This window comes from Bufo bufo, chromosome 4, assembly GCF_905171765.1.
Source record: "Bufo bufo chromosome 4, aBufBuf1.1, whole genome shotgun sequence".
In the NCBI taxonomy this organism is placed as follows: domain Eukaryota; kingdom Metazoa; phylum Chordata; class Amphibia; order Anura; family Bufonidae; genus Bufo; species Bufo bufo.
This window is the reverse complement of record NC_053392.1, coordinates 634347605-634369310: the sequence shown is the minus strand read 5'-3', so window position 1 is coordinate 634369310 and position 21706 is coordinate 634347605. Positions and strand designations below refer to the sequence as shown.

Sequence of the window (21706 nt, the reverse complement as noted above, 5' to 3'; positions counted from 1 at the left end):
AGGAGATGGGAGGAAGTCCTGGATGGGGCATATGAGACGAGGAGATGGGAGGAAGTCCTGGATGGGGCATATGAGACTAGGAGATGGGAGGAAGTCCTGGATGGGGCATATGAGACGAGGAGATGGGAGGACGTCCTGGATGGGGCATATGAGACGTGGCGATGGGAGGAAGTCCTGGATGGGGCATATGAGACGTGGCGATGGGAGGAAGTCCTGGATGGGGCATATGAGACTAGGAGATGGGAGGAAGTCCTGGATGGGGCATATGAGACGTGGAGATGGGAGGAAGTCCTGGATGGGGCATATGAGACGAGGGGATGGGAGGAAGTCCTGGATGGGGCATATGAGACGTGGAGATGGGAGGACGTCCTGGATGGGGCATATGAGACAAGCAGATGGGAGGACGTCCTGGATGGGGCATATGAGACGTGGAGATGGGAGGAGGTCCTGGATGGGGCATATGAGACGAGGAGATGGGAGGAAGTCCTGGATGGGGCGCATGACGCGAGGAGATGGGAGGAAGTCCTGGATGGGGCATATGAGACGTGGAGATGGGAGGAAGTCCTGGATGGGGCATATGAGACGAGGAGATGGGAGGATGTCCTGGATGGGGCATAGGAGATGGGAGGAAGTCCTGGATGGGGCATATGAGACGAGGAGATGGGAGGAAGTCCTGGATGGGGCATATGAGACGAGGAGATGGGAGGAAGTCCTGGATGGGGCATATGAGACTAGGAGATGGGAGGAAGTCCTGGATGGGGCATATGAGACGAGGAGATGGGAGGAAGTCCTGGATGGGGCATATGAGACGAGGAGATGGGAGGACGTCCTGGATGGGGCATATGAGACGTGGCGATGGGAGGAAGTCCTGGATGGGGCATATGAGACGTGGCGATGGGAGGAAGTCCTGGATGGGGCATATGAGACGTGGAGATGGGAGGAAGTCCTGGATGGGGCGCAGGATGCGAGGAGATGGGAGGAAGTCCTGGATGGGGCGCATGACGCGAGGAGAGGGGAGGAAGTCCTGGATGGGGCGCATGACACGAGGATAGTGACTGATAGTCTGATGGCGGGTCTATTGTACTGTACTCGTATCATCCTGTATACAATAGTCCCGCCATCAGATACAGATTCACCTCCTGAGGTTTCCATAGACTGACACCCCCTGCAGGAAGGAAGCTGACGTGCGGTGTCGGCTGACGAGCTCACACAGTTCTTCTCTACAGCTGATGATGGCGTTATCTAATCATTTGACGGCAGTGGAGTCGGAGAAGCAGAAACTGCGCGCACAGGTGAGGCGACTTTGCCAGGAGAACCAGTGGCTGCGAGACGAACTGGCGAATACCCAGCAGAAGCTACAGCACAGCGAGCAGAACGTGGCACAGCTGGAGGAGGAGAAGAAACACCTGGAGTTCATGAACCAGCTGAAGAAGTACGATGAGGATGTGTCGCCCACGGTAAGTGCGCCTCGTACCGTCAAGGTCACCTGTGGCTCCCTGTGTATGAGAACTTCATTGCAAGAAAAACAGGGCGAGAATGTGACTGTAATACCGCCATATCCTGTCATTATATGTCCACTGCAAAATAACGTGAAAAACCAAAACGTCAGCGCAGATCGCCATTATAAAGCATCCATAGCCGCGGCCTCCTCACATCTTCCTTTATAATGTCTCCGTGTTCTGTCCACAGGAAGAGAAGGAAGGAGACGCCAATAAGGATAATCTGGATGAGCTCTTCCCCAATGAGGAGGAAGAGTCAGGACAAGGCAGTGAGTATCAGACCATCCCCTACTCCAGTCCTAGCTTCATCCGTGCATCTCTGGTACCTGGACCTGACCTTCATGACATGGATCCTGAAACATGATCCCCTGACGTGTTGACGAGACCATGTGCAAGATAATGCCTATCTATTCACTCCCATCACTGGCGTAATGTTCTCCCCCTGAGGTCTACTGTATCCCCAGCACCACTCCAGTATGAGGATTAGTGGAGGTCATGTGGTGGGGTTGGTTGGGACATCACTCCTATATCATCAGTATAAGATGAGGATTGGTGGAGGTCATGTGGTGGGGTTGGTAGAGGCATCACTCCTATATCATCAGTATAAGATGAGGATTGGTGGAGGTCATGTGGTGGGGTTGGTAGAGGCATCACTCTTGTATCATCAGGATTGGTGGAGGTCATGTTAGGTTGGGTCATTGCTCCTGTAAAGGGAGGTCATCTAGTTTTGGCATCGCGCCTGTATCATCCTGGAAGGACACATATGAAATGGACCTCTTTCCGTTTTCTTAGTGTCACACCAGCACAGCTCTGCAGCTGCTGCTGCCCAGCAGGGTGGGTACGAGATCCCGGCACGACTCCGCACATTGCACAATCTCGTCATCCAGTATGCATCTCAAGGTCGGTACGAGGTGGCTGTGCCACTCTGCAAGCAAGCGCTGGAAGACCTGGAGAAAACCTCTGGACATGACCATCCTGATGTGGCCACCATGTTAAACATCCTTGCGCTGGTGTACCGAGACCAGAACAAGTATAAGGAAGCTGCCCATCTTCTAAATGATGCCCTGTCTATCAGAGAGAAAACCCTGGGAAAGGACCACCCAGCGGTAAGTGTATAACCAACATGACGCAAAAATGTAATCCTTAGAGCAGGTAGGAGCTGACTGTGCCATGTTCACAGGTGGCAGCTACCCTCAATAACCTGGCAGTTCTGTACGGGAAAAGGGGCAAATACAGAGAGGCCGAACCCTTGTGTAAGAGGGCACTGGAGATCCGGGAGAAGGTAAGTGATCCTGAAGAGCATGTCTACCTGATCTTCTTCTCCCTGTCTTCCATGTCTCCTACCAGCTGTCTACCTCATCTCCTCCTCCATGTCTCCTACCACCTCTCTACCTCATCTCCTCCTCCATGTCTCCTACCAGCTGTCTACCTAATCTCCTCCTCCATGTCTCCTACCAGCTGTCTACCTCATCTCCTCCATGTCTCTTACCAGCTGTCTACCTCATCTCCTCCTCCATGTCTCCTACCAGCTGTCTACCTCATCTCCTCCTCCATGTCTCCTACCAGCTGTCTACCCCATCTCCTCCTCCATGTCTCCTACCAGCTGTCTACCCCATCTCCTCCTCCATGTCTCCTACCAGCTGTCTACCCCATCTCCTCCTCCATGTCTCCTACCAGCTGTCTACCTCATCTCCTCCTCCATGTCTCCTACCAGCTGTCTACCCCATCTCCTCCTCCATGTCTCCTACCAGCTGTCTACCTCATCTCCTCCATGTCTCTTACCAGCTGTCTACCTCATCTCCTCCTCCATGTCTCCTACCAGCTGTCTACCTCATCTCCTCCTCCATGTCTCCTACCAGCTGTCTACCCCATCTCCTCCTCCATGTCTCCTACCAGCTGTCTACCCCATCTCCTCCTCCATGTCTCCTACCAGCTGTCTACCCCATCTCCTCCTCCATGTCTCCTACCAGCTGTCTACCTCATCTCCTCCTCCATGTCTCCTACCAGCTGTCTACCCCATCTCCTCCTCCATGTCTCCTACCAGCTGTCTACCCCATCTCCTCCTCCATGTCTCCTACCAGCTGTCTACCTCATCTCCTCCTCCATGTCTCCTACCAGCTGTCTACCTCATCTCCTCCTCCATGTCTCCTACCACCTCTCTACCTCATCTCTTCCTTCTCATGATCCTTCTCTGATCTTTGTGCTCAGGTTCTCGGGAAGGATCATCCTGATGTTGCAAAACAGCTGAATAACTTGGCGCTGCTGTGTCAGAACCAGGGGAAATACGATGAGGTAGAATACTACTACTGCCGTGCACTGGAGATCTACCAAGCCCGGCTAGGACCTGACGATCCAAATGTTGCCAAAACCAAGAATAATCTGGTATGGAGGAGGCTTGTAGTTCTGTGCCTGCTATTGATGTGTATGGCTGTGTATAAACAGTATGAGGGAGACGTGGAGCTCTATGGCTGAGGTTGGGCTGTGTATCGGGGGGGCAGGGGGCTCTGACTAGTGAGGTATTGGGGAGACGTGGGGCTCTATGGCTGAGGTTGGGCTGTATATCGGGGGGGCTCTGTGACTAGTGAGGTATTGGGGAGGCGTGGGGCGCTGTGGCTGAGGTTGGGCTGTATATCGGGGGGGCTCTGTGACTAGTGAGGTATTGGGGAGGCGTGGGGCCTGTGGCTGATGGTGGATCCTGTGTCTGATGCGGTCGCCTCTCTTCTTCAGGCCTCGTGTTACCTGAAGCAAGCAAAGTATAAAGCAGCAGAGCAGCTGTACAAGGACATCCTGACTCAGGCCCACGTCAAGGAGTTTGGCTCCGTGGATGGTGAGTTCTGGGCACAAGAGCTGACATTCTGGACGCCTCTTGGTCTAGATTTCATTATTGTGCATTTTCTGTCTTGTAGATGACCACAAGCCCATCTGGATGCATGCTGAGGAGCGGGAGGAGATGAGCAAGGTGCGGGTCTGCAGCCTCTTCTCTGTACATGGCGGTGTGGAGGGGATGGGGCGGCTATACCTCTGGACGGGGGGGAGGGGGCGGCTATACCTCTGGACGGGGGGGGGGGGGTGGGGAGGGGAGGGGGCGGCTATACTTCTGGGCGGGGACTGGCAGGGTAATGTAATGTGGGTTATGCCTGTAAACCTGGATTGTGGTGAGCTGGACCTCTCCTCTTTTACTGGGGGGGGGGGGGCTGTTGGGCTGTACCTTTTAAGCCTTCACTGAGGTAAGTGAGGGATAAGCTGTACCTCCTGAGCCTGGATCCGGGGGGGTGGGGGCGCTGGATACAATGGGGAGGGTCATACAGCAGGTGGTTGTACATTAGTCTGTAGGAGCGTCGTTCCAGCCGTCTCGTCCTCTATCGTATCTGCTGATTGTTGTCCTCTCTATTAATCTCATTCCCTCCCTGCAGACTCCTAACAATGATGGGACCCCGTACTCGGAGTATGGGGGCTGGTACAAGGCCTGTCGGGTGAACAGGTTAGTCTTCTTCTTACCAGTGTCTTCTGGGGGTTTCCCTTCCGCTTTTCTCTAATTGTCTCTTCTACATAAAGTCCCACAGTGAACACCACGCTCCGAAACCTGGGCGCCTTGTACCGACGACAGGGCAAATTGGAGGCTGCCGAGACTCTGGAGGAGTGCGCCGTACGCTCCCGTAAACAGGTGAGGTCTACATGTGGAGGTATACAGCCCCACTGCACTGGACTGAGCCCTCTGCCCTGTATTCATCTATGCGGAGGTATACAGCCCCACTGCACTGGACTGAGCCCTCTGCTCTGTATTCATCTATGCAGAGGTATACAGCCCCGCTGCACTGGACTGAGCCCTCTGCCCTGTATTCATCTATGTGGAGGTATACAGCCCCGCTGCACTGGACTGAGCCCTCTGCCCTGTATTCATCTATGTGGAGGTATACAGCCCCGCTGCACTGGACTGAGCCCTCTGCCCTGTATTCATCTATGCGGAGGTATACAGCCCCGCTGCACTGGACTGAGCCCTCTGCCCTGTATTCATCTATGCGGAGGTATACAGCCCCGCTGCACTGGACTGAGCCCTCTGCTCTGTATTCATCTATGCGGAGGTATACAGCCCCACTGCACTGGACTGAGCCCTCTGCCCTGTATTCATCTATGTGGAGGTATACAGCCCCGCTGCACTGGACTGAGCCCTCTGCCCAGTATTCATCTATGCGGAGGTATACAGCCCCGCTGCACTGGACTGAGCCCTCTGCTCTGTATTCATCTATGTGGAGGTATACAGCCCCACTGCACTGGACTGAGCCCTCTGCCCTGTATTCATCTGTGCGGAGGTATACAGCCCCGCTGCACTGGACTGAGCCCTCTGCTCTGTATTTATATATGCGGAGGTATACAGCCCCGCTGCACTGGACTGAGCCCTCTGCCCAGTATTCATCTATGCGGAGGTATACAGCCCCGCTGCACTGGACTGAGCCCTCTGCTCTGTATTCATCTATGTGGAGGTATACAGCCCCACTGCACTGGACTGAGCCCTCTGCCCTGTATTCATCTGTGCGGAGGTATACAGCCCCACTGCACTGGACTGAGCCCTCTGCTCTGTATTCATCTATGCGGAGGTATACAGCCCCGCTGCACTGGACTGAGCCCTCTGCCCAGTATTCATCTATGCGGAGGTATACAGCCCCGCTGCACTGGACTGAGCCCTCTGCCCTGTATTCATCTATGTGGAGGTATACAGCCCCGCTGCACTGGACTGAGCCCTCTGCCCAGTATTCATCTATGCGGAGGTATACAGCCCCGCTGCACAGTACTTAGCCCTCTGCCCTGTATTCATCTATGCGGAGGTATACAGCCCCGCTGCACTGGACTGAGCCCTCTGCCCTGTATTCATCTGTGTGGAGGTATACAGCCCCGCTGCACTGGACTGAGCCCTCTGCCCAGTATTCATCTATGTGGAGGTATACAGCCCCGCTGCACTGGACTGAGCCCTCTGCCCAGTATTCATCTATGCGGAGGTATACAGCCCCGCTGCACTGGACTGAGCCCTCTGCCCTGTATTAATCTGTGCGGAGGTATACAGCCCCGCTGCACTGGACTGAGCCCTCTGCCCTGTATTCATCTGTGTGGAGGTATACAGCCCCGCTGCACTGGACTGAGCCCTCTGCTCTGTATTTATATATGCGGAGGTATACAGCCCCGCTGCACTGGACTGAGACCTCTGCCCAGTATTCATCTATGCGGAGGTATACAGCCCCGCTGCACTGGACTGAGCCCTCTGCCCAGTATTCATCTATGTGGAGGTATACAGCCCCGCTGCACTGGACTGAGCCCTCTGCCCAGTATTCATCTATGCGGAGGTATACAGCCCCGCTGCACTGGACTGAGCCCTCTGCCCAGTATTCATCTCTGCGGAGGTATACAGCCCCGCTGCACTGGACTGAGCCCTCTGCCCAGTATTCATCTATGCGGAGGTATACAGCCCCGCTGCACTGGACTGAGCCCTCTGCCCAGTATTCATCTATGCGGAGGTATACAGCCCCGCTGCACTGGACTGAGCCCTCTGCCCAGTATTCATCTATGCGGAGGTATACAGCCCCGCTGCACTGGACTGAGCCCTCTGCCCAGTATTCATCTATGCGGAGGTATACAGCCCCGCTGCACTGGACTGAGCCCTCTGCCCAGTATTCATCTATGCGGAGGTATACAGCCCCGCTGCACTGGACTGAGCCCTCTGTCCATTAATTGTTTCAGGGACTGGATCCTGTCAACCAGACAAAAGTTGCCCAGCTCCTTAAAGATGGCGAGACCCTGGAGCAGAGGAAGAAAGGACGGGACAGTGCCCGGAGTAGTGTGAAATATGAGAGTGGCACAGAGGGCACAGAAGAAGTGAGTATGGGCAGTGTGGAGTGGAGTGGGGTAAGTACACATCCGCCATCATGACTTTCAGGAGCACTGTAATCGTAAAGAAGGGAGCCCCTCTGCCCCATCTCAGGACAGTACATCCCCGCTGTGAGAGGCTGCTCCTCCTTAAAACCTAACAAAGATTGAGAAATAAAAATTGTCAAAGTTGGGAGAGGCCAAGTAAAGCATGCCCATGCCAAGAGCATCCTCCGTGTGAGAGCTGGCGTGTAAGTGCACAGAATGCAGCTAAAGTCCATCCCACGTTCATAGTTCCTACAGCTCCCTGTAGTGTGAGAGTGTTCCTCCTGGTAGGGGGCAGTTGGGTGCTCGTGGTCCGATCGTATGGTCAGACCAATCTTAGCTGAGATTATACAGTCCTCTCTTGGTGACCACATTAGTTTCAGTGATTCTCCACTCTTTCCATCATGGCAGCTGGTGGTCACCGCCTTTTGACTGCATGCATCTATCTTGTGGGCCCATCCCTCGCCCCATAACTTCTCCTGCATGTCACCCACCCTTCATAGCTGCTGATTCCAGTCTGCGCATTGTGTATTTAATCTGTTCATTATGTGTACCTGTGTGTGAGAGTCCAGGCTTGAGAGCGAGAGGGCCTTGTCTGGTGGATGTTGTCTGAAAGTGCGATATCAGGTTTGGAGATGAGCAGAACTTTCTGGTGGTGGTCTTCTGTAAAGTAGGAGGAATGTTAGTCATGAGTATCAGCATGATATGAAGGGCCTCGCCAACCCTGCAGGAGAAGGTTGTGGCTGTAACGCTGATGTGTCTACATTATTCTCTGTTCTGGAAAAGGAATTTTAAATAATCTCGTTAACATGGCTTAAAAGAACTGAACAACGAAGTCCTGGTGGGCGTTGGAAGCTAAGTAATCCATTCACACGCCGCACATATTACTGGGGTCATTTATTAAGACCGGCGTTTTAGACAGCGGTCTTAATCCCCCAGCGCTGGCACTTGATGCACCTAAGTTATGTAGAAGCGCCGGCCAGTACGCGATGTAGGCGCATCCCCCACCGGCGTACAACAGCCTCAAATCTACGCCGGCTCTCTTGCTGGCATACATTTAGATAATTTTCTACACTTAAAACTGTTGTGGAAAATAATAAAGGGGACTGAGCTTCCGCCCGGCCTCTTCCCTTCCCACACCATGCCCCCTTTCTTTAGATGTGGTTGGCGAGGCATGGAAGGGGAAGAAGTCACAGATTTAGCTGCAATTCACCTTTGCGACAAAATCTGTGACAAATATACGCCAAAAAGTGGTGTATATGTGGTCATAAATGACCACATCAGCTATTGTCCTGGTTGTCTTCTACAGATGGCACAGTTTTGGACATGTTGGCCTACTTGAGAACTCGACCAGATCTTTAGCTCAACGACTGGTTTGGAGGCTCATATGGAATGTTGTCTACAGATGACCTATTCTTGTAGTCAGTCAGACTGTCTTAGGGTCTCAACCAGGATCTCTTCTACAGATAATATAATCTTGGGTTCATTAGCTGCTTGGGACTTGTCCGGGATGTCTTCTACAGATTACATCATCTTGGGCTCTGTGGCTTAATTGGGGGCGTGTACAAGATATCTTCTACAGATTATATCATCCTGGGTTCCATGGTTGACTGGGGGCGCGTACAGGATGTCTTCTACCATTAGTAGAATCGTGGGCCCAGAGAATAACTTGGGGGCTCGTCTGGAATGTCTTCTACAGTTAGTAGAAGCTTGGGCCCAGTGACTAACTTGGGGCTCGTCCGGGATGTCGTCTACAGAACCTCTTATGCTTAGCAACTGATTTGTTTACAGATAGGTTCATAAAGTGTTGAGTTCTGTATATGGACAACTGGCTGTGCATTTGGTTGGTTGGATTGGCTGTGTAGGGTGCCTGGGGTCGAGGGTTGGCTGTGTAGGGTGCCTGGGGTCGAGGGTTGGCTGTGTAGGGTGCCTGGGGTCGAGGGTTGGCTGTGTAGGGTGCCTGGGGTCGAGGGTTGGCTGTGTAGGGTGCCTGGGGTCGAGGGTTGGCTGTGTAGGGTGCCTGGGGTCGAGGGTTGGCTGTGTAGGGTGCCTGGGGTCGAGGGTTGGCTGTGTAGGGTGCCTGGGGTCGAGGGTTGGCTGTGTAGGGTGCCTGGGGTCGAGGGTTGGCTGTGTAGGGTGCCTGGGGTCGAGGGTTGGCTGTGTAGGGTGCCTGGGGTCGAGGGTTGGCTGTGTAGGGTGCCTGGGGTCGAGGGTTGGCTGTGTAGGGTGCCTGGGGTCGAGGGTTGGCTGTGTAGGGTGCCTGGGGTCGAGGGTTGGCTGTGTAGGGTGCCTGGGGTCGAGGGTTGGCTGTGTAGGGTGCCTGGGGTCGAGGGTTGGCTGTGTAGGGTGCCTGGGGTCGAGGGTTGGCTGTGTAGGGTGCCTGGGGTCGAGGGTTGGCTGTGTAGGGTGCCTGGGGTCGAGGGTTGGCTGTGTAGGGTGCCTGGGGTCGAGGGTTGGCTGTGTAGGGTGCCTGGGGTCGAGGGTTGGCTGTGTAGGGTGCCTGGGGTCGAGGTTTGGCTGTGTAGGGTGCCTGGGGTCGAGGGTTGGCTGTGTAGGGTGCCTGGGGTCGAGGGTTGGCTGTGTAGGGTGCCTGGGGTCGAGGGTTGGCTGTGTAGGGTGCCTGGGGTCGAGGGTTGGCTGCGTAGGGTGCCTGGGGTCGAGGGTTGGCTGCGTAGGGTGCCTGGGGTCGAGGGTTGGCTGCGTAGGGTGCCCGGGGTCGAGGGTTGGCTGCGTAGGGTGCCCGGGGTCGAGGGTTGGCTGCGTAGGGTGCCCGGGGTCGAGGGTTGGCTGCGTAGGGTGCCCGGGGTCGAGGGTTGGCTGCGTAGGGTGCCCGGGGTCGAGGGTTGGCTGCGTAGGGTGCCCGGGGTCGAGGGTTGGCTGCGTAGGCTATTGCCACAATAGCCCACAGCTTGTGTGGTGACTTGACGGCATCTTGTGTAAGGTTTGATCAGGAGATGCTCGTAGTCTGGATACCACTTGGCATCACGTAGGAGGGCAGGAGTTGTGTAGGGTTTGCAGAGCACTAGAGGAAGGAATCATTTGTGGGGAGGCAGCTGATGGTGGGTTAGGTCGGGTGGTCCTTTTTAGAACATGCTCCTGAAAGCTATGGAATATATAGGCATGGTTTCTCGCAGGTCTGTGGCTGTGTGTCCACTGTATGGATGTCTGATGCTGGTGGTGACGCGTACACAGTCTGTAAACGGTAATCAACACGTTGTAGGTTTGGAGACACCTAACCTCTTCTGACCCCTTCATGTTCTGCCTCCTCCTGGTAACCCTCCGTCTTGTGCCTCCACTCCCTGCAACCCAGACGTATAACTCTTCCTCTATCCCTCGGCTCCAAGCTTCCACACATTCCCCACCTGACTCCCACGTTTGCCCCAAACCCTGACTTGTCATGTTTGCCCCACCAATGTGACTAGTCATGTTTTTGTGCTTTAACCCCTTTCTCCCCCCCCAGTTGCACACCTGCTTCCCCCTTATTAGATGACCTGTTTGTAGCTTGTGTTTCTACTGACCATTATCTGCCATTGTCCGGGATCCTCATGTCCCTCTCCCCAGGAGATAGCTATCCCCCTACAGATGTCCCCCTCTCTCCTAAAATCCTGATGGTGGATTGTGCTTCCAGCTGCTCCGTGTTTTGGGGTCTTTCACCTTCTATCTCTGTTCTGTTCACTAAACCAAGACCATTTCTAGATTTCTCACCCAAAGGATTGATTGTAGAATGCCGAACCTCCTGGTGGGAACATGGGGCCCCTCATCCCTGAGCTGCATGACCCATCCGTGGCCCTCATGAGGTGCGGTCTTAGATTTCAGGATGATCTTTCCACCATGGTTGTAGTAATTCTCTCATCATCTACATTGCCTTGTTTTGTTGCATTACAACCTGGAAAGGGATTTTAATGTAGATGTGATGGAGCGAAAAAGATAAAACCTGAGCTGTTGTGATTGCATATGTATTCACCCCCTGTGCCATCAACCCCTGAATGAGGTCTGGTCCAACCAATGGCCTTATAAAAGGTCCCCAGAGAAGGGGCTGCCAAAACCTCAGACCGAAAAAGGAGGACACTGAGAACCTGAGGGAGCTCTAAGATGGAGGGAACTGTCCATAGGACGCTGTAAGCCGTACCCCCCCACAGAGGAGATGGATCCGTCCCTAGGACGCTATAAGCCGTACCCTCCACAGAGGAGATGGAAGGATCCGTCCATAGGATGCTATAAGCCGTACCCTCCGCAGAGGAGATGGAAGGATCCGTCCATAGGACGCTATAAGCCGTACCCCCCCCAGAGGAGATGGAAGGATCTGTCCATAGGACGCTATAAGCCGTACCCCCCACAGAGTAGATGGAAGGATCCGTCCATAGGACGCTATAAGCCGTACCCCCCACAGAGGAGATGGAAGGATCCGTCCATAGGACGCTATAAGCCGTACCCTCCACAGAGGAGATGGAAGGATCCGTCCATAGGATGCTATAAGCCGTACCCTCCGCAGAGGAGATGGAAGGATCCGTCCATAGGACGCTATAAGCCGTACCCCCCCCAGAGGAGATGGAAGGATCCGTCCATAGGACGCTATAAGCCGTACCCCCCCCAGAGGAGATGGAAGGATCTGTCCATAGGACGCTATAAGCCGTACCCTCCACAGAGGAGATGGAAGGATCCGTCCATAGGACGCTATAAGCCGTACCCTCCACAGAGCAGATGGAAGGATCCGTCCATAGGACACTATAAGCCGTACCCCCCACAGAGGAGATGGAAGGATCCGTCCATAGGACGCTATAAGCCGTACCCTCCACAGAGGAGATGGAAGGATCCGTCCATAGGACGCTATAAGCCGTACCCCCCACAGAGGAGATGGAAGGATCCGTCCATAGGACGCTATAAGCCGTACCCCACCACAGAGGAGATGGAAGGATCCGTCCATAGGACGCTATAAGCCGTACCCTCCGCAGAGGAGATGGAAGGATCCGTCCATAGGACGCTATAAGCCGTACCCTCCACAGAGGAGATGGAAGGATCCGTCCATAGGACGCTATAAGCCGTACCCTCCACAGAGGAGATGGAAGGATCCGTCCATAGGACGCTATAAGCCGTACCCCCCCCAGAGGAGATGGAAGGATCCGTCCATAGGACGCTATAAGCCGTACCCTCCGCAGAGGAGATGGAAGGATCCGTCCATAGGACACTATAAGCCGTACCCCCCCACAGAGGAGATGGAAGGATCCGTCCATAAGACGCTATAAGCCGTACCCTCCGCAGAGGAGATGGAAGGATCCGTCCATAGGACGCTATAAGCCGTACCCTCCGCAGAGGAGATGGAAGTATCTGTCCATAGGACGCTATAAGCCGTACCCCCTACAGAGGAGATGGAAGGATCCGTCCATAGGACGCTATAAGCCGTACCCTCCACAGAGGAGATGGAAGGATCCGTCCATAGGACACTATAAGCCGTAACCTCCACAGAGGAGATGGAAGGATCCGTCCATAGGACGCTATAAGCCGTACCCCCCACAGAGGAGATGGAAGGATCCGTTCATAGGACGCTATAAGCCGTACCCTCCGCAGAGGAGATGGAAGTATCTGTCCATAGGACGCTATAAGCCGTACCCCCCGCAGAGGAGATGGAAGGATCCGTCCATAGGACGCTATAAGCCGTACCCTCCGCAGAGGAGATGGAAGTATCTGTCCATAGGACGCTATAAGCCGTACCCCCCCCAGAGGAGATGGAAGGATCCGTCCATAGGACGCTATAAGCCGTACCCCCCACAGAGGAGATGGAAGGATCCGTCCATAGGACGCTATAAGCCGTACCCCCCACAGAGGAGATGGAAGGATCCGTCCATAGGATGCTATAAGCCGTACCCCCCACAGAGGAGATGGAAGGATCCGTTCATAGGACGCTATAAGCCGTACCCTCCGCAGAGGAGATGGAAGTATCTGTCCATAGGACGCTATAAGCCGTACCCCCCGCAGAGGAGATGGAAGGATCCGTCCATAGGACGCTATAAGCCGTACCCTCCGCAGAGGAGATGGAAGTATCTGTCCATAGGACGCTATAAGCCGTACCCCCTACAGAGGAGATGGAAGGATCCGTCCATAGGACGCTATAAGCCGTACCCCCCACAGAGGAGATGGAAGGATCCGTCCATAGGACGCTATAAGCCGTACCCCCCACAGAGGAGATGGAAGGATCCGTCCATAGGACGCTATAAGCCGTACCCCCCACAGAGGAGATGGAAGGATCCGTCCATAGGACGCTATAAGCCGTACCCTCCACAGAGGAGATGGAAGGATCCGTCCATAGGACGCTATAAGCCGTACCCTCCGCAGACGACACCAAATACATGGGGAAGGTTGGGATTGTATCGCTCCCCATTCCCTCAGAGATGTGAGGGGAGGTTCACCTCCAGGAGGACCATGACCCTGGAGCTGCGCTGGAGGGTGTAATGTCTGGGACCTCAATCCAATGGAGAAGCTGCACACGACCTCTACCAGGACGGGCACGGATCCCGGGGGCTGGATTTGCGGATATAAAGATGTACGCGGAGAGACCAGCAAAAGGGGTCCACAAAGTACTGACCTAGGCCTCTTTCACACCAATGTGTGCGCTCCGTGGCCATATTGCAGACCGCATTTGTGGATCCGCAATACACGGGCGCAGTTCCGTGGGCGTTCCGCATCACGGATGTGGACCCATTCACTTGAATGGGTCTGCAAATCCGGAGGTGCCGAACAGAAGCATGGAGCGGAATCCTACAGCAGCGCTACCAAGTGCTTCCGTGGGATTCCGTCCTGTACGTCTGTTCCGTAAAAAGTCAGAACATGTCCTATCTTTTTGCAGAACGGGCGATCACTGACCCATTAAAGTGAATGATTCTGCGATCCGCCGCTGCTGCCACACGGTGGGTGTTTGTGCATTGTGGCCCGCAGCACTGTCACCGGGCGCACACGTTCGTGTGCAAGAGGCCTTACAGGGTGTGAATACTTACGCACATTGACAAAAACTAGAATTAAGGCAAAAAAATCTGAACTTCAGTCAGAATACTTTGCACCTTCCGTGGTCGGGGATAGCGGAACGTGGTGGAATCCATTTCCACGGGTGTTGGAGGATTTTAGTGTTGGCCTCTCCTCGGACATCCTGCACCCACCCCATCAGTTCCATGGTGGTGCCGGACTTACTGCAGCGCCGCCCCCATTGAAGTGAATGGTTTCCAGCATTGGGTGGGCATGGAGGGTGTCGGATGGCGATGGTCCGCTCTGACGTGAGGCCTTCAGTATTAAAATCCTGGATTGTCATACAGCAAAACGGGCAAGACATTGTATATCTGCAGCATCCCCAGCCCCGTCCTCTCCCCCGGGTGGGTGTCATCCAGCACAGATCCTGTAAGAACTTCTCTTTTGTTTTCTCATTTTTGTACTTTTTAGGCGTAATTGTGGGACCATGTCCACCCTTGTCCACCCCCAGCAGATGGCCGCAGTCATATGCCAAGAGGACAGAACCCGGCTCTGTCCACAAACCTCCCACCTCACTGCCAGATGCCATCTCCCCGAAGTGTTATTACCATTGTGACTGCTGCAAGGCTTTACCCTGTGTAATGTCCGGGCGTGCCCTCCCCCAGGATCCTCTCCGACACCTGGTGTAATGTCCGGGCGTGCCCTCCCCCAGGATCCTCTCCGACACCTGGTGTAATGTCCGGGCGTGCCCTCCCCCAGGATTCTCTCCGACACCTGGTGTAATGTCCGGGCGTGCCCTCCCCCAGGATCCTCTCCGACACCTGGTGTAATGTCCGGGCGTGCCCTCCCCCAGGATCCTCTCCATCACAGCTCCCCAACACCTGGTGTAATGTCCGGGGGCGTGCCCTCCCCCAGGATCCTCTCCATCACAGCTCCCCGACACCTGGTGTAATGTCCGGGGGCGTGCCCTCCCCCAGGATCCTCCATCACCGCTCCCTGTGAATGGGGCTTTTACACTGGGAGTTGAGGGTGTTTTGGGCCTCTAGGCGGTTCCCGCTGTACCTGGGGCGTCGGGCACCGTGTTCTCTGCTCAGTGTTACCCAAGTGCCATTAAACAGTCTTCCACCATCGCCTCTCGATGTTTCCTCAGACGCTTTCTGTGATTGGAGGAACGCAACTCATGTAGCGGTGTGTGCCGCTTCTCACCCGTGTATGTAGCGGTGTGTGCCGCTTCTCACCCGTGTATGTAGCGGTGTGTGCCGCTTCTCACCCGTGTATGTAGCGGTGTGTGCCGCTTCTCACCCGTGTATGTAGCGGTGTGTGCCGCTTCTCACCCGTGTATGTAGCGGTGTGTGCCGCTTCTCACCCGTGTATGTAGCGGTGTGTGCCGCTTCTCACCCGTGTATGTAGCGGTGTGTGCCGCTTCTCACCCGTGTATTTAGCGGTGTGTGCCGCTTCTCACCTGTAAGCTGCTTTAATCATAGCCAATATTTTCGATGAAAAAGCCTGCCTCCAGGGCGTCCCGTGCGCTGGTGTCCTGGCCTCCAGGGCGTCCCGTGCGCTGGTGTCCTGGCCTCCAAGGCGTCCCGTGCGCTGGTGTCCTGGCCTCCAGGGCGTCCCGTGCGCTGGTGTCCTGGCCTCCAGGGCGTCCCGGGCGCTGGTGTCCTGGCCTCCAGGGCGTCCCGGGCGCTGGTGTCCTGGCCTCCAGGGCGTCCCGGGCGCTGGTGTCCTGGCCTCCAGGGCGTCCCGGGCGCTGGTGTCCTGGCCTCCAGGGCGTCCCGGGCGCTGGTGTCCTGGCCTCCAGGGCGTCCCGGGCGCTGGTGTCCTGGCCTCCAGGGCGTCCCGGGCGCTGGTGTCCTGGCCTCCAGGGCGTCCCGGGCGCTGGTGTCCTGGCCTCCAGGGCGTCCCGGGCGCTGGTGTCCTGGCCTCCAGGGCGTCCCGGGCGCTGGTGTCCTGGCCTCCAGGGCGCCCCGGGCGCTGGTGTCCTGGCCTCCAGGGCGCCCCGGGCGCTGGTGTCCTGGCCTCCAGGGCGCCCCGGGCGCTGGTGTCCTGGCCTCCAGGGCGCCCCGGGCGCTGGTGTCCTGGCCTCCTTGTCGTGTACTAGGCACATATGATCCGTCAGGGCTAGAAGAAGACCTTGAGCTCCTGCCATCAGGTGACATGTTTGATGAAATCACCAGACGTGAGGGAAATGCAGCTGCCGTGCGGACCACCCACTGAGTGCGGTCGTTAAATCGATTCCCAAACAGGTGACGCTCCAAACCCATGAGAGAGATTACCTTGCGTTCCATCAGACAATTGCACTGGTTGTCAGTTTGGTCATTTCATGGGGTCATGAGCCAGCAGCAGGAGGGGCAAATATTGAATGATGGTCGGCCCAAAAATCCAGCCAGTCCTTAGGTTTAAAGGGAATGTGTAACCAAATACGTAATCCGCCAGATGGTGATCTGCTTATCTCTGTAGATTTCTTTCTTCTATTTCCTGAACATGATTATGGGGGCGGTCATCTAAGACATGATTATGGGACGGACATTTTACACATGATTATTGAGGGGGGGTCGACATGACTATGGGGGACGCTCATCTTAGACATGACTATTGGGACGGTCATCTTGGACATGATTATGGGGGACGGTCATCTTGCCTAAGCTTTTCTTAACAGCATGAAGAAAATTGCTTTGCGGCAGCCCCATGGTCCATAGACACCATGATCAGGAGGGACCTCATTGACTTCCATAGGAAAGTTTTCTGGGCATGCTCTGTGACCTGTGCTGAGGTCATTGTGCAGGGATGGGGAGTATGTAAGCTGTTATATCACCTCTTGAGACTGGTGAATTCTGTCTTATCTGTACCCAGAGGTGCTATCATTACAGGCAGGATTAGGCTACTTTCACACTAGTGTTTCTCCTATGACGGATCTCAATACCGGAGAAATACTCTTCTGAACGGAATGCACCAAGATGCGTGAGATGCTGTGCAGCGGACCCCCCGCCGGTCATACAGTGCTGGCTCAAGAGATGCTGTGCAGCGGACCCCCCGCCGGTCATACAGTGCTGGCTCAAGAGATGCTGTGCAGCAGACCCCCCGCCGGTCATACAGTGCTGGCTCGGTTGGTGCTGTGCAGCGGACCCCCCGCCGGTCATACAGTGCTGGCTCAAGAGATGCTGTGCAGCGGACCCCCGCCGGTCATACAGTGCTGGCTCAAGAGATGCTGTGCAGCGGACCCCCGCCGGTCATACAGTGCTGGCTCAAGAGATGCTGTGCAGCGGACCCCCGCCGGTCATACAGTGCTGGCTCCGAGCGATGCTGTGCAGCGGACCCCCCGTCTGTCATACAGTGCTGGCTCGAGAGATGCTGTGCAGCGGACCCCCCCGCCTGTCATACAGTGCTGGCTTGAGAGATGCTGTGCAGCGGACCCCCGCCGGTCATACAGTGCTGGCTCAAGAGATGCTGTGCAGTGGACCCCCCGCCGGTCATACAGTGCTGGCTCGAGAGATGCTGTGCAGCGGACCCCCGCCGGTCATACAGTGCTGGCTCGAGAGATGCTGTGCAGCGGACCCCCCGCCGGTCATACAGTGCTGGCTCCGAGCGATGCTGTGCAGCGGACCCCCGTCTGTCATACAGTGCTGGCTCAAGAGATGCTGTGCAGTGGACCCCCCGCCGGTCATACAGTGCTGGCTCAAGAGATGCTGTGCAGTGGACCCCCCGCCGGTCATACAGTGCTGGCTTGAGAGATGCTGTGCAGCGGACCCCCGCCGGTCATACAGTGCTGGCTCAAGAGATGCTGTGCAGCGGACCCCCCGCCGGTCATACAGTGCTGGCTTGAGAGATGCTGTGCAGCGGACCCTCGCATGTCATACAGTGCTGGCTTGAGAGATGCTGTGCAGCGGACCCCCCCGCCGGTCATACAGTGCTGGCTTGAGAGATGCTGTGCAGCGGACCCTCGCATGTCATACAGTCAGGGCTCCAGATGGCGACCAAAATTTGCAGATGGCGACAAGACTTTTTAGTCTTGTCGCCATTTGCGACTGTACCGCCGGGATCCTGCGCAGCCTAAGTTCTCTTCAGTAGCACAGTGGAGAAGGAAGGAGTCCCTCCCCCCTCCACTGTGACGCGGCCGCCACTACCACCAATGGGGAGATAGCAGGGAGGAGCTGCCGCCACTGCGCCACCAATGAATGTAAAACATAAGTATAGGCAGCGGTATCACAGACCCGGCCTCAATAACGGGGCATGCGATACGTGGCAATTAACCCCTCAGGTGCCACATCTGAGGGGTTAATTGCCACAGATCGCATGCCGGGTCTGTTATACCGCTGCTGACACTTGTACAATGATCTCAAGTCTCCTGGAGGTTCAGGGAGTTTCCCGCTATTAGATAGCGGCTCCCTGACACCCGCATGTGAGACGTTATATATCCCATGTGAGACAATATATCCCGGAAAGGTTCACTGATGGCAGAGAAGAGAGATAAGAGAAGACACAGTTTAGATTACAGGTTGAATTAACCCTTTAGGGTCAAATTGGCTTCTCAAGGAGATCTATATGGTAAAGGCATCCCTCCTTCTGTCTCATTCAGTAGCTATAGAACTATTGAGAGAGATGGATTGTTTTGAAATACATTTACACATTTAACCCTCCATTTTAATTCTATTATTTACCCCAGTGTTAAATTCACCCCCCCGGATGCTTGTTTTTTTCCTACAGTGGGGTAGATAATTACAGGGTTTTAAAGAATAAACTTCCTGACTCAGAGCAAGAGCCGAGTCAGCGAGCCAGCGAGTGAATGGAAGCCTCCGCGCATGCGCATTGCGCAACCTAAGCTTCGGTTCACTTGCTTCTTGTCAGCTCAGCGAATGAACCGATTCATGTGAAAGATCCGGACTTCCCATCTCTAGTTTACTCGCAGTAAACCTTTCCAGCAACCTGTAGCAGTGTCCCCTTCTCGGTGCGTGCGCACAGTGCAAGAAGAAGCCGATGCCAGCAGTCCGCAACGGCGCATCAGGCTGAGCCTGTGCGCACGCGCGGGATCTCAAAGTGGGAGGAGAGGGAGGGAGAGGCGGCGCTGAGGAGTAGAAGGCGGCGCTGGGCAAGAACGGTGATGCGTGCGGCCAGGCACCCTGCATCCACAGACCTCCCCTGCTTGGGCACCTTAGTTCAATGATTGACAGGTTAGTAAAACCTGTTTTTCCGCAGAATAAAGCCACAAGTAGCTTCTATAAGGCCACCCTAGAAATCAGAATGCTACCCTGGACATGAGCAGATGTTTAGCTCACAGGACTTATAGGTGGGGACAGAACCCCTCTAATCATATACAGGGTGATGAGCCCCGTCCTCCACACCATAGAGCACAGTGTGCGGATACTGCAGATGTCTGGGAAATGTCGTAAAAAGTTTGTGAAAGAAAAAAAAATGAAAACCTCCCTGAAATGAGTTTTTGCAGGTTGGGATGTCTGCTTGTATAAAGGAGTTAGAGGACCTTTTGTGGGTCCAAAGAATATGAACTTAGTAGCAGGCTGCATAGAGCGGCGCCCAGGGATATCCATGCACTTACTATTATTCCTGGGCGCCGCTCCGTTCGTCCGCTGTGGCCCCTGGTATTTTCAGCATTCAGAGCAAGGAGGAGGAGACGCCAGTGTCTCTCCGTCTCCATGACAGCAGCGCTGTCCAATCACAGCGCAGAGCGAGGGAGTTTTTTTTTTCTCCCTGACTGAGCTCTGCGCTCTGATTGGACAGCACTGCTGTCATGGAGACGGAGAGACTCTGGCGTCTCCTCCTCCTCTCTCTGAATGCTGAAAATACCGGGGGCCACAGCGGACGAACGGAGTGCAGGGTGATCCCTGGGCGCCGCTCTATGCAGCCTGCTACTAAGTTCATATTCTTTGGACCCACGAAAGGTCCTCTTTAATTAAAAGCCTCGTCCCCACCCATTATCACTGGCCACAAGCCCGCCCCCCCCCCCCCCCCCCCTCATTGTTATATGGTGGCCACAGGGTCCCATCCCCTCCATTGGGGGCAGTGGCAGATTACACTTCTGGGGCTCCGATCGGTTACCATGGCAGCCAGGATGCTACTGAAGCCCTGGCTGCCATGGTAACCTCCCTGCTGCTGTGTGCACAGAGCCCAGGGCAGCAGGGACAGTGTGAGGTCCTAGTCACCACAATAGAGTTCTATCAGACACTACTGAAGCCCCGGCTGCCATGGTAACATCCCTGCTGCTGTGTGTACTATGCACAGGACAGCAGGGAGAGTGTGAGGTCCTAGTCACCACAATAGATCTCTATCAGACACTACTGAAGCCCTGGCTGCCATGGTAACCTCCCTGCTGCTGTGTGTACTATGCACAGGGCAGAAGGGAGAGTGTGAGGTCCTGGTCACCCTGATAGAGCTCTATCAGACACTACTGAAGCCCTGGCTGCCATGGTAACATCCCTGCTGCTGTGTGTACTATGCACAGGACAGCAGGGAGAGTGTGAGGTCCTAGTCACCCTGATAGATCTCTATTAGACACTACTGAAGCCCTGGCTGCCATGGTAACATCCCTGCTACTGTGTGTACTATGCACAGGGCAGCAGGGACAGTGTGAAGTCCTAGTCACCACAATAGATCTCTATCAGACACTACTGAAGCCCTGGCTGCCATGGTAACATCCCTGCTGCTGTGTGTACTATGCACAGGACAGCAGGGAGAGTGTGAGGTCCTGGTCACCACAATAGAGCTCTATCAGACACTACTGAAGCCCTGGCTGCCATGGTAACATCCCTGCTGCTGTGTGTACTATGCACAGGGCAGAAGGGAGAGTGTGAGGTCCTGGTCACCCTGATAGAGCTCTATCAGACACTACTGAAGCCCTGGCTGCCATGGTAACATCCCTGCTGCTGTGTGTACTATGCACAGGACAGCAGGGAGAGTGTGAGGTCCTAGTCACCCTGATAGATCTCTATTAGACACTACTGAAGCCCTGGCTGCCATGGTAACATCCCTGCTACTGTGTGTACTATGCACAGGGCAGCAGGGACAGTGTGAAGTCCTAGTCACCACAATAGATCTCTATCAGACACTACTGAAGCCCTGGCTGCCATGGTAACATCCCTGCTGCTGTGTGTACTATGCACAGGGCAGCAGGGACAGTATGAGGTCCTGGTCACCCTGATAGAGCTCTATCAGACACTACTGAAGCCCTGGCTGCCATGGTAAGCTCCCTGCTGCTGTGTGTACTATGCACAGGACAGCATGGAGAGTGTGAGGTCCTAGTCACCACAATAGATCTCTATCAGACACTACTGAAGCCCTGGCTGCCATGGTAACCTCCCTGCTGCTGTGTGTACTATGCACAGGACAGCAGGGAGAGT

The 21706-nt window shown here is 55.1% G+C and overlaps 1 protein-coding gene across 5 annotated transcripts in view; it reads left to right on the top strand.

Moving 5' to 3' along the window:
• The window catches only part of KLC4 (kinesin light chain 4), a 68611-nt gene that overhangs the window by 25993 nt on the left and 20912 nt on the right, over nucleotides 1-21706 (top strand). For 3 of the 5 annotated variants that reach the window (XM_040430883.1, XM_040430887.1, XM_040430885.1), the window contains exons 3-12: nucleotides 1227-1457; nucleotides 1690-1768; nucleotides 2292-2605; nucleotides 2680-2781; nucleotides 3708-3881; nucleotides 4227-4326; nucleotides 4406-4458; nucleotides 4913-4980; nucleotides 5055-5163; nucleotides 7230-7394. In XM_040430883.1, coding sequence (XP_040286817.1) covers nucleotides 1227-1457; nucleotides 1690-1768; nucleotides 2292-2605; nucleotides 2680-2781; nucleotides 3708-3881; nucleotides 4227-4326; nucleotides 4406-4458; nucleotides 4913-4980; nucleotides 5055-5163; nucleotides 7230-7394 — 1395 coding nt within the window. Of the gene's footprint in view, nucleotides 1-1226; nucleotides 1458-1689; nucleotides 1769-2291; nucleotides 2606-2679; nucleotides 2782-3707; nucleotides 3882-4226; nucleotides 4327-4405; nucleotides 4459-4912; nucleotides 4981-5054; nucleotides 5164-7229; nucleotides 7395-14825; nucleotides 15017-21706 lie in introns of those variants that run through there. The other 2 variants (XM_040430886.1, XM_040430884.1) reach the window with 2 other exon arrangements.